The 17055-nt window shown below is 43.4% G+C and overlaps 1 protein-coding gene across 1 annotated transcript in view; it reads left to right on the forward strand.

Moving 5' to 3' along the window:
• The window catches only part of LOC124621844 (AN1-type zinc finger protein 2A), a 63757-nt gene that overhangs the window by 39490 nt on the left and 7212 nt on the right, over positions 1-17055 (forward strand). Inside the window, exon 5 of the mRNA XM_047147289.1 lies at positions 15635-15737. Within this exon, the coding sequence (XP_047003245.1) occupies positions 15635-15737 (103 nt within the window). The remainder of the gene's footprint in view (positions 1-15634; positions 15738-17055) is intronic.

Raw genomic sequence — 17055 nt, forward strand, 5'->3', positions numbered from 1 at the left:
GAAACGAAAATTAAAACCCCTACAGCCATCACTTTTGCATTCCATTTATTCAATGGCATCAGAAAGCAAGAGAACCAAAGAAATGTTCATCTATATGACAAGTAGTCATTGCAAGGGACGAGTCAGAGGATAGTGTCAACTATCATCAGAGTATCCGAAACAGGCAAAATGGTTAAAACAAAAATGTAAATATAATGTATATGTCGTATACTAAGTAAGAAATGTTAAAGCAGGAAACATCAAGACAGTAACAAAGGCACACAATATGTGATATTTATCCAAAAAATATGTTTGAAGAACCAGATACAGACACATAAATAAGTCATAATACATCACTGGGTAATTTCCAGATAAAGTGGACAAAATGAAACTTGGAATGTTTCCATATATTATTAATGAAATTAAAGTAGGACACCATCAGAGAATATGTATTTTTTGGCTTTGTCGACTGTCTTAGTGCTTCCTACCTTAACTTTTTGTATTTACTGCATGACATGTAGGAATATATTTGTGTGTGTTACTGATATTGTACAAAATAGGTAATTTTCTGTAGTATATCCCCTGTATATGTTTTACTGTAACTGTTTTATATTTATTACAAGGGATGTGGATACATTCGTATTTTCAGTTTATCCACCTCGTATTGATATTATCTTTTAGTGTATTATTTATATATTTCTTGGCATGTTAAGACAAAGGTTTTTGTTTATACCTGGTTCTTTGACACATTTTTCGACCCCCATGGGGGCCCGGGAGTTAGAATAGGCCCGAGATATTCCTGCCTGTCGTAAGAGGTGATTAAGAGGAGTCTCACACCTTTCGGCCTTTATGTGATGATCTCCTGTAGGGTTTGGTCACCATTTTTCAAAATTTTCCCAAAGAGCGAGCCAGCTGGGGAAGGACACCTTGCATGGTGCATCATGTCCATTGTCCATTGAGATCCTTACCCCACTTTCTCGTCGTGGTATAGCAGTCCGATTCACCTTCCATCTCTTGAGCAAGGACACCTTCCTAGGTGCGTTTTCCTCCACCCAATATGCAGTTTGGCTTTCTGTGCTGACGATGGCCATGGAATTCTTTGCACCTCATATCCAGCATGGTAGCCAGTCTGTTGTGGTGTGGCCGCCATGTACCCTGTTGGTTGTAGCCCCCTGATTACACAGGGATCGCTCTGCTGATGCCTGCACCGTTAATTCCCCACGTATGCCAAGGAGTAGATGCTCGTCACCCTGGGGCATTGGGACTCCCAGCAATGGCCATCCTGCTAGGTGGCCCTTGCTGTGGCTGAGTGGCCCCTAAATGGAGTGGGTGACATCAGAGCAGATGACTCGCGATGAAGCGTACCGTGTCATCACTTGCTGGTGATCAGACACCGGCAATCTCTAAGCGTTCCAAGTCACAGTACATTGCAAGAAAGTGTGACCCTAAATCATTCCCCTCCCTGGCCACACCATGGGAGGAACGCCAGGCTAAGGATGGCAGCGAAACTTATTCACCCCGGTACCTCATATGTACGAGAACTCATGGGGACTCCTTTGTTTTGATGAAGCCACAGTTTTTTTGTAGAGCATTTAAAGGACAAGTTTGGGGAGATGGAGGGCTTGTCCAAAATGCACTCTGGGTCAGTCTCGATAAAAACAGCATCCACTCTCCAGTCACGGGCTTAAATCGCTTGTAACAAATTGGGAGATGTTTCTGTTACCATCACGCCACATAAGAGTTTAAATATGGTCCAGGGTATTATATTCCTTAGGCACCTTCTTTTGCAGCCTGATGACAAGCTGCGCACCAATTTAGAGTGGCGAGGTATTCATTTTGTGCAGCGAGTCCATCGGGGTCCAAGGGATAATAAGGTTGGCACCGGTGCCTTCATCTTGGACTTCGAGAGTGACACCTTACCCAAGAAGGTCAGGGTGATGGCCTACTGCTGTGATGTCGTACCATATATCCCTCCCCCGATGCGGTGCTTTATGTGCTGGAAGTTTGGCCATATGTCTTCCCGCTGTACTTCCAGCATCACATGTCGAGATTGTGGATGTCCATCACATCCCAATATTCCATTTGCCCCACCTCTCATCTGTGTCAGCTATGGAGAGCATCAATCACCTTGATTGCCAGACTGCAGGATTCTACAGAAACAATCCCGCGTCCGGCCATCCTGATTTAGGTTTTCCGTGATTTCCCTAAATCGCTCCAGGCAAATGCCGGGATGGTTCCTTCGTAAGGGCATGGCCGACTTCCTTCCCCATCCTTCCCTAGTCCTATGAGAAGGATAACTTCACAGTTTGGTCTCTTCTGCCGAACAACCAACCAACCTTTTGCAGAAAGAGAGGAAAATCATGGAATACAAGACCCTGGACCGACTGACCTACGGTGAGGCTAAGAGAAAATATGAGCACCTACATCCTGTGGCTTTGACCACCCCGTATGCCGCCATTACGAGAACAGTTGGAGCCCCATCAGTTTTGTCAGGACCAGAAGGCTACACCTGCCCTCTTGATTGTGTGTGTGTGTGGGGGGGGGGGGGGGCAATTCCCCCCTGTTGCTCCTGCACCACGTACCTCAAGAGCACTGCTCTTCCAACCATCGGGGACATCAGTCCCCACTTCCCAGCCGGAGAAGCGTAAGTCTTCTTCGGCTGCTCCGTCAGGATGAGATCCCTTCGGCCACTCACTTCCCACGTTTCTGCTAGTGGGAAAGATGACACCCGCCAATGGCTGAAGTGCCCAAAAGCAGCTGGTCATAGGGCTTCATGATCCTCCTCAGTCCTGGTGACTGAATCAGTGAAGCCCTCCCAGCCAGAGAAATCCAAGGATCAGTGTGAAAAGTCCAAAAAGAAGACCCTTAAGACCAAGGAAATACGCAGTGGCACTCAAACTACCACTACCTACAAGCTCTGCGTCTGGGGATGAGGTGGAGATTCTAGTGTCCGCTGAGGACCTAGATCTTGCCGAACCCTCAGATACAGTGGATATAGACTGCTCAGGCAATACAGCCGTGGCAGCAGGTGACCCTGTGTTCGATGCCTTCCCAGTCTCACGATGTCATCCTCCAGTGGAATTGTGGTGGTTTATTCTTACCGCCTGGCTGAGCTATGGCAACTGGAAAGCTCTACACGTGCTTTCTGCATTGCCCTCCGGGAAACCTGGTTCCCTGCAATGCGGACCCCAGCCCTCCGCAGCTATAGGGGATATTACAGGAATCGTAGCGACTATAATCGAGTGTCAGGTGGTGTTTGCGTTTATGTCCTAAACTCAGTCTGTACTGAACCCGTGCCCTGTTCAACCCCTCTTCAAGCTGTGGCTGTCAAAATGAGGATGACACAGGAAATAACTGTCTGCGACGTATATCTTCCTCCAGATGGTGCAATATCCCTGAATGCATTAGCTGCACTGATTGATCAACTCCGTAAACCTTTCCTACCTTTGGGAGATTTTAACGCCCATAACCCCTTGTGGGGTGGCACCATGCTTACTGTCTCAGTTCGACCTTTACCTCTTAAATACTGGGGCCGCCACACATTTCAGTGTGGCTCGTGGCAGTTACTCAGCCATTGATTTATCCATTTGCAGCCTAGGACTCTTCCCATCTATCCACTGGAGAGCACAGATGACCTGTGTGGTAGTGACCACTTCCCCATCTTCCTGTCACTGCTCCGGCGTCAGGCCCATGGACGCTTGCCCAGATGGGCTTTAAACAAGGCAGACTGGGAAACTTTCACCTCTGTGGTCACCATTGACTTTCCCCCACATGGTAACATCAATGTGATGGTCGAGCAGGTGACTACAACAATTAGAAAACGCAATCCCTCGGTCTTTAGGGTGCCCCCGGCGAAAGGCAGTCCCTTGGTGGTCGCCAGAAGTCGCTGAGGCAGTTAAGGATCGTTGGCAAGCTGTACAGCGGCATAAGCGGCACCCTTCCCTGGAGCACCTCATAGCCTTTAAGTGGATCCGTGCCCGCGTTCACCAGCTTATCAAAAGACGGAAGTGTGAAGGAGTGTTGGGAGAGATACGTCTCGACCATTTGATGCCATATGTCACCTTCCCATGTCTGGAAAAAGATCAGATGTCTTTTTGGGTACCAGACCTCCCAACAGATGTCCCTGGTATTAACATCAATGGCGTCTTATCTACCGATGCAAACGCAATTGCTGAGCACTATGCTTGAGCCTCTGCGTCGGAGAACTACCCCCCAGCCTTTCGCACCCTCAAACGCGGATAGAAAGGAAAGTCCTCTTGTTCGCTACACACCACAGTGAACCGTATAACGCCCCATTTACAGAGTGGGAGCTCCTCAATGCCCTTGTACATTGCCCTGACCCAGCTCCTGGGCCTTATGAGATCCACGGTCAGATGATTAAACATCTCTCATCTGACTATAAGTGACATCTCATCATCATCTTCGACTGGATCTGGTGCGATGGCATCTTTCCATCACAGTGGTGGAAGAGCACCATCATTCTGGTGCTTAAACCCGGTAAAAACCTGCTTGATCCATCAGCCTCACCAATGTTCTTTGTAAGCTGCTGGAACATATGGTGTGTCGGCAGTTGGATTGGGTGCTGGAGTCAGGTGGCCTACTGGCTCCATGTCAGGGCGGCTTCCGCCAGCATTGCTCTACCACTGATAATCTTGTGTCCCTCGAGTCTGCCATCTGAACAGCCTCTTTGAGATGCTAACACATGGTTGCCGTCTTTTTTGATTTACGAAAAGTGTATGACACGACCTGGCGACATCATATCCTTGCCACATAATACGAGTGGGGTCTCAGAGGCACGCTCCTGAATTTGATCCAAAATTTCCTGTCGCTTCGGTACTTTCCGTGTCCAAGTTGGTGCTTCCCATAATTTGCCCCCTCATCCAGGAGAATGGGATCCCACACGGGTCTGTATTGAGTGTATCTCTATTTTTAGTGGCCATTAATGGTCTAGCAGCAGCTGTAGGGCCGTCTGTCTCACCATCTCTGTATGCAGATGACTTCTGCATTTCATTCTGCCCCACCAGTACTAGTGTTGCTGAGCGGTGCCTACCGGGAGCCATCCACAAGGCGCAGTAATGGGCTCTAGCCCACAGTTTCCAGTTTTCGGCCACAAAGTCGTGTGTTTTGTACTTCTGTCAGCGTCGTACCGTTCATCTAAACCAGAACTTTATCTGAATGATGATCCACTCACTGTAGTGGACACACATTGATTCTTGGGACTGGTTTTCAATGCCTGGTTGACTTGGCTTCCTCACCTTTGTCAGCTTAAGCGGAAGTGCTGGCAGCACCTCAATACCTTCTGCTGCCTGAGCAACACCATCTGGGGTGCAGATCGCTGTATGCTGCTGCAGCTCTACAGAGCCCTTTTCAATCGAGCTTTGACTATGGAAATCTGGTTTATGGCTCGGCGGCACCCTCAGCATTGCGTTTACTCAATCCAGTGTGTCACTGCGGCGTTCGCCTAGCGACAGGAGCTTTTAGGACGAGTCCGGTGACCAGCCTCCTAGTGGAGGCTGGAGTCCCTCCATTGCAGGTTAGGCGTGCGCAGTTGCTCTCCATTTATGTTGTTCGTAGTTCTCCTGCACATCTGAATTACTGTCTCCTTTTCCCGCCCATGGCGGTTCATCTCCCGCATCGGCAGCCTAGGTCAGGGCTTACAATTTCAGTTTGTGTGTGATCCCTTCTCTCCGAACTGGAGTCCTTGCCTTTACCATCTATACTTGAGGTCCATTCACGTACACCTGCATAGTGTACACCTAGGCCGCAGCTTCGCCTGGACCTTTCACATGGCTCTAAGTACTCAGTTAACCCTGCAGCTCTCCGTTGTCACTTCCTCTTGATTCTCGACATGTACCGGGACCATGAAATGGTTTACACTAATGGCTTGATGGCTGATGGCCATGTTGGTTTTGCATATGTTCATGGAGGACATATAGAACAGCACTCTGTGCCAGATGGCTGCAGTGTTTTCACTGCAGAGCTGGTGGCCATATCTCGTGCTCTTGAGCATGTCTGCTCATGCCCAGGCGAGTCATTTCTAATGTGTACTGAGTCCTTGAGCAGCCTACAAGCTATTGACCAGTGCTACCCTCGTCATCCTTTGGTAGCGACCGTCCAGGAGTCCATCTATGCCCCAGAATGGTCCAATCATTCAGTGGTGTTTGCCAGGGCCCCAGGTCACGTCAGAATCCCAGGCAACAAACTTGCTGACAGCCTGGCCAGACAGGCTATGCAGAAACTGCTTGTCGAGATCGGCTTCTCTGAAACTGACCTGCGTTCAGTATTATGCTGCAGGGCTTTGCGGCCTTGGGAGACGGAATGGTATAACCTCAGTACTCACAATGAGCTGCATGCCATTAAGGAAACTACGAATGTGTGGAAGACACATTCGTAGTTGGCCATACATGGATGACGAATGGTTACCTCCTCCTTTGCGAGGACCCACCTTGGTGTTGCTGTGGCTCACAAATCTTTTGCTGACTGCGCACTTTTAGGCACACTGCGGCGGACTTTTAACTTTCCCAGCACCCTGCCTTCGGTGTTGGACGACAATGCCTCAACAGCAGCTTTAGTATTAAGTTTTATTCATGAGGGTGAGTTTTATCATTTGCTCTAAGTTTTAGCACATGTTGTTTGTCCCTGTGTGTCTACCCTAGTGGTTTCAGGGTGGGGGTTTTAACGTGTTGCAGAGTCGCTGGCTTTTCCTGTTTATTCTCATGGTCAGCCAGCCATGATAACATACTTTCTTGTTTTAATTTCTACCTGTTTCTTGCATGTCTTTGTGGTGTTCTTGTCCCCTTTTGTCCATTTAAGTGTTTGTTGCCCTTCAGTCGTTCTTGTGGTTTTTCCTTTCATTCTGTTTTATGTTGTCTTATTGTCTTATTCTCACCCGTGTGGCATTGTTTCCTTCAGAACAAGGGACCAGTGACCTCATAGTTTGGTCCCTTCCCCCCTCTTTTAAACAAACCAAACAAACCAACCAACCAACCAACCAACCATTTTTGGATACATACGTCATAACTGTCTGTTCTCGTTGCAATCTTGATGTCTTCCATCTCAACATTTCATATTTACTATGTGACATGTAGATATATAAGGGGCATTCAGAAAGAAACAAGCTGGAGGCATAATTACAGAAACCAGTACCTGTATATTAGAAGTATTGACCCTGGCTGTTGAGGCACTTGTGCCACTGTGATAAAAGGCGGTGAATGGCTGTCTCATAAAATTCCCTGGGCTGAGATGTTAACCAGTTCCACACATACAGCTGGATGTCACCATCCACACGAGTGCAGGAAAGGTTATGCTGACGTTCTGTAATTATGCCTCCGGCTTGTTTCTTTTTTGAACACCCCTTATACAGGGTGGTCCATTGATACTGACCGGGCCAAATATCTCACAAAATAAGCATCAAACGAAAAAACTACAAAGAATGAAACTCATCTAGCTTGAAGGGGGGAACCAGATGGCACTATGGTTGCCCCGCTACATGGCGCTGCCATAGGTCAAACGGGTATCAATTGCGTTTCTTTTTTTTTAAATAGAAACCCCCATTTTTTATTACATATTCGTGTAGTACGTAAGGAAACATGAATGTTTTAGTTGGACCACTTTTTTCACTGTAATAGTCACAAATGTATAAGTATGTGGCATTACGTTAACATTCCACCAGTGCAGACGATATTTGCTTTGTGTTAAAATGGACCGTTTACCAACTGCGGAAAAGGTCGATATTGTGTTGATGTATGGCTATTGTGATCAAAATGCCAAATGGGTGTGTGCTGTGTATGCTGCTCGGTATCCTGGACGACATCATCCAAGTGTCCGGACCATTCGCCAGATAGTTATGTTATTTAAGGAAACACGAAGTTTTCAGCCACATGTGAAACGTCAACCATGGCCTGCAACAAATGATGATGCCCGAGTAGGTGTTTTAGCTGCTGTCGCAGCTAATCCGCACATCAGTAGCAGACAAATTGCTCGAGAATCGGGAATCTCAAAAACGTCGGTGTTGAGAATGCTACATCAACATCGATTGCACCCGTACCATATTTCTATGCACCAGGAATTGCATGGCGACGACTTTGAACGTCGTGTACAGTTCTGCCACTGGGCACAAGAGAAATTATGGGACGATTACAGATTTTTTTGCATGCGTTCTATTTAGCGACGAAGCATCATTCACCAACAGCGGTAACGTAAACCGGCATAATATGCACTATCGGGCAACGGAAAATCCACGATGGCTTTGACAAGTGGAACATCAGTGACTTTGGCGGGTTACTGTATGGTGCGGCATTATGGGAGGAAGGATAATTGGCCCCCACTTTATCAATGGCAATCTAAATGCTGCAATGTATGCTGATTTCCTACGTAATGTTCTACCGATGTTACAACAAGATGTTTCACTGCTTGACAGAATGGCGATGAACTTCTAACTGATGGATGTCCGGCACATAGCTCGCGAGCGGTTGAAGCGGTATTGAATAGCATATTACATGACAGGTGGACTGGTCGTCGCACGTTCACCGGATCTGACGTACCCGGATTTCTTTCTGTGGGGAAAGTTGAATGATATTTGCTATCGTGATCCACCGACAACGCCTGACAACATACGTCAGCACATTGCCAATGCATGTGCAAACATTACGGAAGGCGAACTACTCGCTGTTGAGAGGAATGTCGTTACATGTATTGCCAAATGCATTGAGATTGACGGACATCATTTTGAGCATTTATTGGATTAATGTGGTATTTACAGGTAATCACGCTGTAACAGCATGCGTTCTCAGAAATGATAAGTTCACAAAGGTACATGTATCACATTGGAACAACTGAAATAAGATGTTCAAACGTACCTACATTCTGTATTTCAATTTAAAAAACCTACCTGTTACCAACTGTTCGTCTTAAATTGTGAGCCATTCATGACAAAGCGAAAAAAGTGGTCCAACTAAAACATTCATATTTCTTTATGTACTACATGAATATGTAATAAAAAATGGGGGTTCCTATTTTTTTTTAAAAAATGCAGTTGATATCCGTTTGACCTATAGCAGTGCCATCTAGCAAGCCAACCATTGAATATATCCTTTCATATACCTACCATACTCTGCAGATATTTACATACACTTTTGTAGGCTTAAATCAGGAATCTGTAATCTGTTGTGGCAACTAACTACCAACCAGTTTACCCGTAGATCATCCACTTATTGATCCTATTTTGGGTACTAGTACGTTTGTTAACTTGAGTGTTATTTTTTTTACACTTGGGCTTGCACATTGTGTGATGAAACACTGAAACTAGATGCATAAATAAATTAAATGCAAAAATGATGGCTGCAAGTGTTTTAGTTTTCATTTAATGTTGAACAGATAAAGTCCTAGTAACCATCCATTAAAAGGATGGACATACAAAGATTTATTACAAAAGGTGAAACTAGTGGCCCTGGGTTAGGGCTGAGCAAATGAGATATACAAGTGTTACCAGGTTAGACACAGGTTCTGGAAATCATGGAATTTCAAACACATCAGGGAAATTTGGAAGAAGAAGAAGAAGAAGAAAAAGAGAAAAAAAAAAAAAAACTGGAAAAATCAAAAATCTCATTTTTGTCTTGGTAGATGAAATGGTTTGTTTATTGAGGTGTCGTGCATTTTCAGTGGTTGGGTGCAGCTGAGTACGTGCACCGCTTCCCTGCTCCCGTCATTACTATTGCCTCTCCCCTTGCTACCACTTCCCTCAGCTTGCAGTCAGTGCTGCCACCCTTCTTGCCACTAGCCTAGCAGCTACCGACAAGCAGCAGGGAGGCATGAGGCTTAGTTTGTTTGGATCTGATTCTCAGAGACTGTAGATGCAATGGCAAGAGACGGAGGTCATGTGTGCTTGAGTTGTGTCTGAGTGGTTGTGTGAATGTGTGTGTTCTCTCGGGTTTTTTTTTTTTTTTTTTTTTTTTTTTTTTTTTTTTTTTTTTTTTACAAAATCTGTCGCTGAAATCTTAGTTGTGAGAGCGTGATTGCCTTTTCCATGTGACTGTCTGCAGCTCATCAAGCATATTTATGGTGAATTGCTATCTGTTCCCATTATTATTGATTCTCAGAGTATTTGAGAAAGTTTTCTGTTACATGGATTGATCACCGCAGTCTCATTTCATCAACATGCTTTCTGGAGCTTGTGAATAGTTCGCCACACAAGTGGACTTCCGTGGCGGGCCAAAAATGCAGGCCATTTCTGCTGGTATCCGTAATGGATCGGGCCTGTTGATCTGAAGCCGTTCAGTTCCCACTGAAGTGTAGGCCCTGCCTGTTGGATGTAGCCTTACTGATATGCTCGCAGGCAAGGTCTATTTGTGCGTGGCGTAATGCAGCTAATTTTCATAGTTTATCCACGGACCCAGGACTGTGGTGCTCCTCAGCAGGCCAGAGCTGCAGTGATTTAGATCTTCCTTTCTGAATGACGCTCTTATATAGAGTGTGGGGGACACTGAAAGGCTTCCAGTGCCTCCCATGGCTCTCCCACTCTCTGGCAGTCATTACTCCATGCTCCATCCCACTAGCCACTCAAGCATTTCACATTTAAATCCTACATGCACGCAGTAACAAGGCCCTTTTGTTGTTAACATTGTCCATGTTAAAGTCTCGTTTTTGGTAATAATGCACAAATAGTGAGACTAAAGTGGCAGAGGAGTAGTTCAGATCTCCAAAATGAAAATATAATGAGTCCTTACACTTTGTCTCGCAGTGAGAAAAACTTTACTTTTTCATTAAAGCAGAAAGTGATACTCAGTGTTTATTTTGTATAATAGAATTATTGACTTTGAAGAAATATACTGTGATGTGATATTTGTAATGGCTTCATAATAAATTACTCATCAGTTACAATACTGAAAAAAGGAAAGCCAAATTTCTTTAGCTAATGCTGAACAGGGAGGAAAAAAGGTTGTGTGTAAATGGATGTCATTTAAAAAAAAGATTGTTATGGATGATGCATTATGTCATTTTATCCTCAAATTTACCTCCAGCTTTTTAACATATTCATAGGAGGAATATCAAACAACACATAAGAACGCTGCAATGAACCTGAGCTATATTATAGCTTTTAAAATAAAAGCAGTATGACCTTCTGCCAATGGAAGATTTGGGAAGAAGTAATTTATAATACCACAAAAATTTCATTTCTGGCTTAAAATCCTCTTTTCAAAACCTTTTCACATTTGAGGTGAACAGTTTGTGGACTTAATGAAAAAATGAAGAAGAGAGTGGTAGTGCAGTCAAAATAACACTAAAAATCATTTTGGTTTTTTTTTTTTCTCTTTTTATTTAGACGAAAGTGCTGATGTAACTGGTAGTGGCCTACTTGACATGTTCATGAGGTGTTGACGTTGAGTTCAACAGGATGAGATGTTGATGCTGAGTTCAACATGAAGTAGGAACTCTTTGGTATTTGACCCTTTTGCACAACCAACCATGGCAGATAAATTTTTTTTCTTGGAAAATATAATGGAGAAGCCTAATGTTGGGAAAACTTTTCCTCAGTCGCAGCACATGGGGCTGCTACAATGATTGATCACAAGTCTGTTGCCATTGCTTTGGTGAGAAAAGAGTTGAAAAAAGCTGGTATCCAGCAGAAAATACCAGCAGTTCACTACATCTTATATCGTGTTGGTATATCAGCAAAATGTGCTCAAATAAATGGCACTGTGGACATAGTTGTAAAGACAATTAACATATTGATTGTCAGAATGCACAGTTTGTGGTGTTGACAGTTCGCAGCTCTAGTCTGCAATGTGTTTAGAACTGCATACTCATGTGAAAGTGTATTTTCAGATGTGAAATTAACAAAATTAAACTTTATGGTCCATATCAGTGACATTCATCTGACCATAGCAGTCCATTTGACGACCAGTACTTCCACTCCAAATATCAACATGTTAACTAAAAGCCATTTAAAATTTTGTTACATGCTGTAGAAATGTTTTTTTTTTCTTTTTTTCCCACTAGTAGGTGTGTAAGATTAAGTGTGTAAGATTAATTGAAATATGTTACCAGAATATATTGTGTGTGTTCTGCTTGTGACCATGAAATTTAAAATATGTTTCAACTTTTCAAAACGAAATGAACTAAAACTGTATGACGAAATAAGTACATTAGCATCTGTGGAGCCGTTTCCCGTGTGTATTGTGCTCTTACAGCAACTGAGCTGCCCACAGTGCCTGTGAGCTGCCAGGTGAGGAGCTCTTTACAGGAGCAGACAATGTGTTGTAAGGATAACTTCCATCTGTGTTGTTCAAAAAAGCTGGTGGTGGAGGGGAGGAACCAAATGGCTCGGGTAGTGAAGCAGCCATTGAAGTCAAGTGTGTTACGTTCAGTTGCATGTTGTGCCACGGGGTGGTCTACCTTGCTCTTGACCACAGTTTCTTGGTGGCCATACGTCCTGGTGGACAGCTGGCTGGTATTCATACTATATATACGAAGGTTGCCCAGAAAGTAATGCACCACATTTTTTTCTTCAACAGTTCTCTGTTGAACATAATGAGAATTACACACATGAAATAATGGTGTTTTATCTGCACATCCTATTCTTCCGCGTTATCTCCATCCCGTTCTGTGGCCTTCCTCCAGCGCAAACAAGGGCTTGTATGCCCTGTCGGTACCAATCCTTGTCCTGGTGGCGGAGCCAGTGCTTCACTGTGTGAACTTCCTTTGCTGATGGATAGATCCAGTGCCAACTGTCAAGTCATAATGCATCTGTCCTTGTGAATGACATCAGCTCTCTGCAACATGTCAGGTTTGACAGTCATGGAAGGTCTCCCCGATTGCTGCAAATCGTGGAGCTCTGTCGACCGCCTTCTGATGACCTCACCCTCTGTGCCCAGCAACTAACTGTACTTCTATTGACAGGAGGTGCTCCATAGACTTTGAAGAAGTGTTTGTGAATATTCCCCACCGTTTCTTTCTCTGCAGCGAGAAATTCAATGACGGCACATTCCTTCTAATGTATATCACCTACAGATCCCATTTTGAAACTGTCCTGCAGCTGTCTGTCAGAAGTGACAGAAATTTGGCATGCTCACTCAGGAGACTTCAAATAATACACATGTAATGTTTTGCATTTGTAGCATTGTTTTTAGCTGAGAAAAAAATTGTGGTGCATTACTTTCTGGGCAACCCTCGTGTTTATATTGGTATTACTACCAACCAGCTGTCTACCAGAATGAATGGTCAATGCCAAACTGTGGCCAAGAGCAAAGTACACCACACTGTGGCACAACATGCAACTGAACACAACATGCTTGATTTCAATGGCTACATCACTACCTGAGCAATCTGGATCCTCCCCTCCACCACAAGCTTTTCTGAATATCAACTCCTCCCCATTCATATCTACCACCCTCTTTGCCACCCTCTTACACCCACCTTTCCCCACTCCACTCAGTTTTCCCCACCTCCCTGCCCCACTACCTCCTGACGCTGCGACTTTGCCAGACAGCGCTCCTCTCTCCCCCCACCCGTACACTGCTATCCCTTCTCCTTCCCGCCCCCTCCAGATTGCTGCTTCCATTCCACATGACAGCTGCATACTGGTCCGAGCTGCAAGAGTTGGTGGTAATGGGTGCATAAGGTGTGGTTACTTGTGTGAATGAATGGTGTTGTGTCTCTCCTTTTCCTGACATTGGATGTGGCTGAAAGCCTGTGTGTACGTGTCTTTTAAGTTTGCCTGTCTGCAATATATGTCATTCCTACATTGTTGACATTCTAACATGGAGTTTCCATTGTTGAATAAGAAAGCAAATATATTTTAAGCCACTTATTTGAATTACCTGAAATTAAAAACTTATATTTTATGAGTGACAGTATTTTGTGTGCAATAAATGTAATGTAAATTATATGTGTCTATTTGGGGCGTACAGAAAAATTGGCATACATCATCATGATAGGATGTACACTTAAATGATAACCAAATAACTGATTGTTTCTAATTGTTGAACTTAAACCACTGAATATGTTTAATATAACATTTATAACTACAAGATAGAAAACTGCCATAAGTTAAAAAAATGAATAAAAAACATGTTATAAATGATAATTGGCCACTTATTCACAAAACTGTATTAAGCTTGTTACAAAAATGCTTCAGTCTAGTCAATTTTGAGTCACCTTCATCCACTTCTGTTGAAGGTTACATCTGCAGGTAATTATAAAAACTTGATGCTTTCTATTCGTAATATACTTAAGTGGTTTCTTATTGTCTTCTTTCCTTATTGTAATTGGTCCTTCCCCATAACATGCAACTGTTTCAGGAAACCCAGTGCTTGTTGGGAAAATATTCCTGGCTTTCGGTAATGCAAAGGCATTGAGGACTTCTGGTCATTCGATATAGGACTAAGCAGCTATTAGCCTTTTCTTTTCTGAAATATCATCATAGTACAGAAACTAATGAAAAACAAGTGATACTTTGTCCTGTTTTCTAGTGCCTCTTACCATTGCTCCAGCTGAGATGATCTTTTTGTATAAAGGGATCCATCATGTTTTAAAATTCGCTATTTCATTTGTTTTTACTGTGTAAACTTCAAAGTGACCAAGGCTGCTAGATTTGGTGATGAGTGAAATATATTGATCTGGAATTAGTACTCACTTGCTTTTCATGACAGTTGCACTGATTAGGACCTTTCATACTTGGGCCCTCATGACAACAATAAAATGTGCCTCCATCTGGTTTCATGTTGTGTATCTCAAAATTAAAAACACACTGCACACTAAAGAGCAATTAAGCTAATCTTTCTTTAATTTCATTTTATTTATTTTTTTCCATCGGTGTTTGAAACTTCAAACTTAGAGCTGCCCGTCTTAAGTGGAATGGTTAAGCAAAGTTTTCAACAGAAATAACAGATTCCAGGCATGCCACATGTCTATTTCTAAAATATGACAACTCCTGGAGCTCTGTCCCCTATTAGAAATAATTACATATTTAAATCTGCTCTGTACAAGCAGCAAGGCTGTGACGGTCTCGCATTTCAGCCTTTTTTCTGATGATAGCATTGCCTCCTCCAAGTTTTACATTTGTTTCTTGCAGAAAAGCTTCCTTCACACATTATAAGACAGATGTTTGGTTTCCTTTCACAATCCATATTGACCAATGAACTGAACTAAAAGCAAGATCAGTATGGATTGTAAAAGAAAACCAAACCTTTGTCCTTCAATACATAAAGGAGGGCTTTACGGGAAGACACAGACGAAGAACTTGCAAGAAATCTGTGCTATCATCTGACAATGGGCTCAGGCCTGAAACTAGTTATAGTTTAATAAAATCATTTCAAGAAAACTTGTGGCTGGTTGCAGTATTTCCTACAGTGTAATTAAATAACAGATTCAGTTACCCTCTAGAGTGATTAAACTTAATGCTTTTACATTAAATTCACAATTGAAATTACATACATAACTATGAAAATGATTTGTCGCTACTTTACAAAATAACAGTTCCAGTAGTTGGAACAGGTAGCATCCGTCAATCTAGAAGTGGCAGCTCCTCTCCCTCGCCCATGCATGTGATATTTGTGTATGTATGTTTCAGATTGCTGAAAGTGTTAAAACAGTAAATTATTGAGTTAATGCAATACGAAGTATCTGAGCTATACTTAAAACAATATTACTTGTGCAGGGAGGCAGCTCTTGCTCGTCAGAATGGTCCAGGCTACAACAAGAATGTGTCCAGCTCCACAAACACACGAACAGCCACTGCTGCACAGTTGCAGGGTGGATTGGTAAGTTACACATCAAACCGTTTCTACAATTTTGTATCAGAAATGGCTTTAGCCTTATTGTTTCTTACATTCTGGAGTCTGCTGCCTTAGTATGCCATCTGGAGAGAGCTTGTTCTGCTCACTTGGTCATTTGTAGTCCTACTAGCCAGAGGAATAATTTGTAATATATATTATTTATTGTAACTTCAGCTTTTATTATCACAAATCCTTCTTCATTAAAAACAGTGAAAAAGAAAAGTGTGCTTCATGTTCTGGAATAGAGCCAAGTAGCTTAAAGTATTTCTGACCACAGTCAGAATTGGCTTTCATTGAATTACATGCTCAAGAAAAGTTTGGAATACTATTGTAAAATATAGTGTGTGATACTAAAGGTCTCATTCACCTAGGGATTTCATGCATTATTCAGTTAGAGCCCGCATACTGGATGGTATTTACTACTGTTATGCTTTGTGGCTGTTTCCCAGTCATGTAAACATACTGCTGCTGCAGTGACACACCCAAGCAGTCCAATATCAACAACAGCTTCATTCAGTTTGTGTTCAGCATTGCAGGAACATGTCACATAGAGGCATACACCATCTTGATAGAGTCAGGATAGTGGCATTACTTTCAGCAGGTCATACACAGCAAGGTGTTGATGATCAGTTACATGTCACTCAGTGTGGTGTGTCCAAGGTGTGGTGAAAGACAGGGAATGTGAACGATAGACTTCACAGTGGTCATCCTCCTATGGCAACAGCAATTCAAGATCGTTTCCTCCAGCTATCAGCTCACAGGAGCCTGACACCAACTGCCAAAAATATTGGATATGACATCTCTTGAGAATAACGGATTTGTATCTCAGACCAAACAGTGCGTAGAAGATTGCATCAGAATGGTCTTCCTTCCAGAAGACTAAGGAGAAGTTTTGCGCTGAACAAATGAAACTGACACAATTGAAGGACCTGGGCTTGTGCACAACAACATTGGACCAGTGCAGAATGGAGTAAATGTCATGTTTGCTGATGAGACTGGGATTGGTTTATGACCAGACTCTAGACATGTTCAGGTTTGTAGAAGCACTAGGCAACACCAGGAATGGTGATATGTTCAGGAGGTCCATCCATTTGCAGGTGGAAGTGTAATGTTCTGGGTGGCAATAATGATGGGATGGTGGGCCCCTCTAATCCCCATCTACAGTAATGTAACTGCTCCTTAATAAAGCCAAGAGGTCCTAAAACATTTGTAAGGCCCTACAGGCGTGAAGTCAGTGACAACTTCATCCTAGTCAATGACAATGCAAGGCCAGACTGTGCTGTAGCAATTTCTTGGTATCTTG

This window comes from Schistocerca americana, chromosome 7 (assembly GCF_021461395.2).
Source record: "Schistocerca americana isolate TAMUIC-IGC-003095 chromosome 7, iqSchAmer2.1, whole genome shotgun sequence".
Lineage (NCBI taxonomy): Eukaryota > Metazoa > Arthropoda > Insecta > Orthoptera > Acrididae > Schistocerca > Schistocerca americana.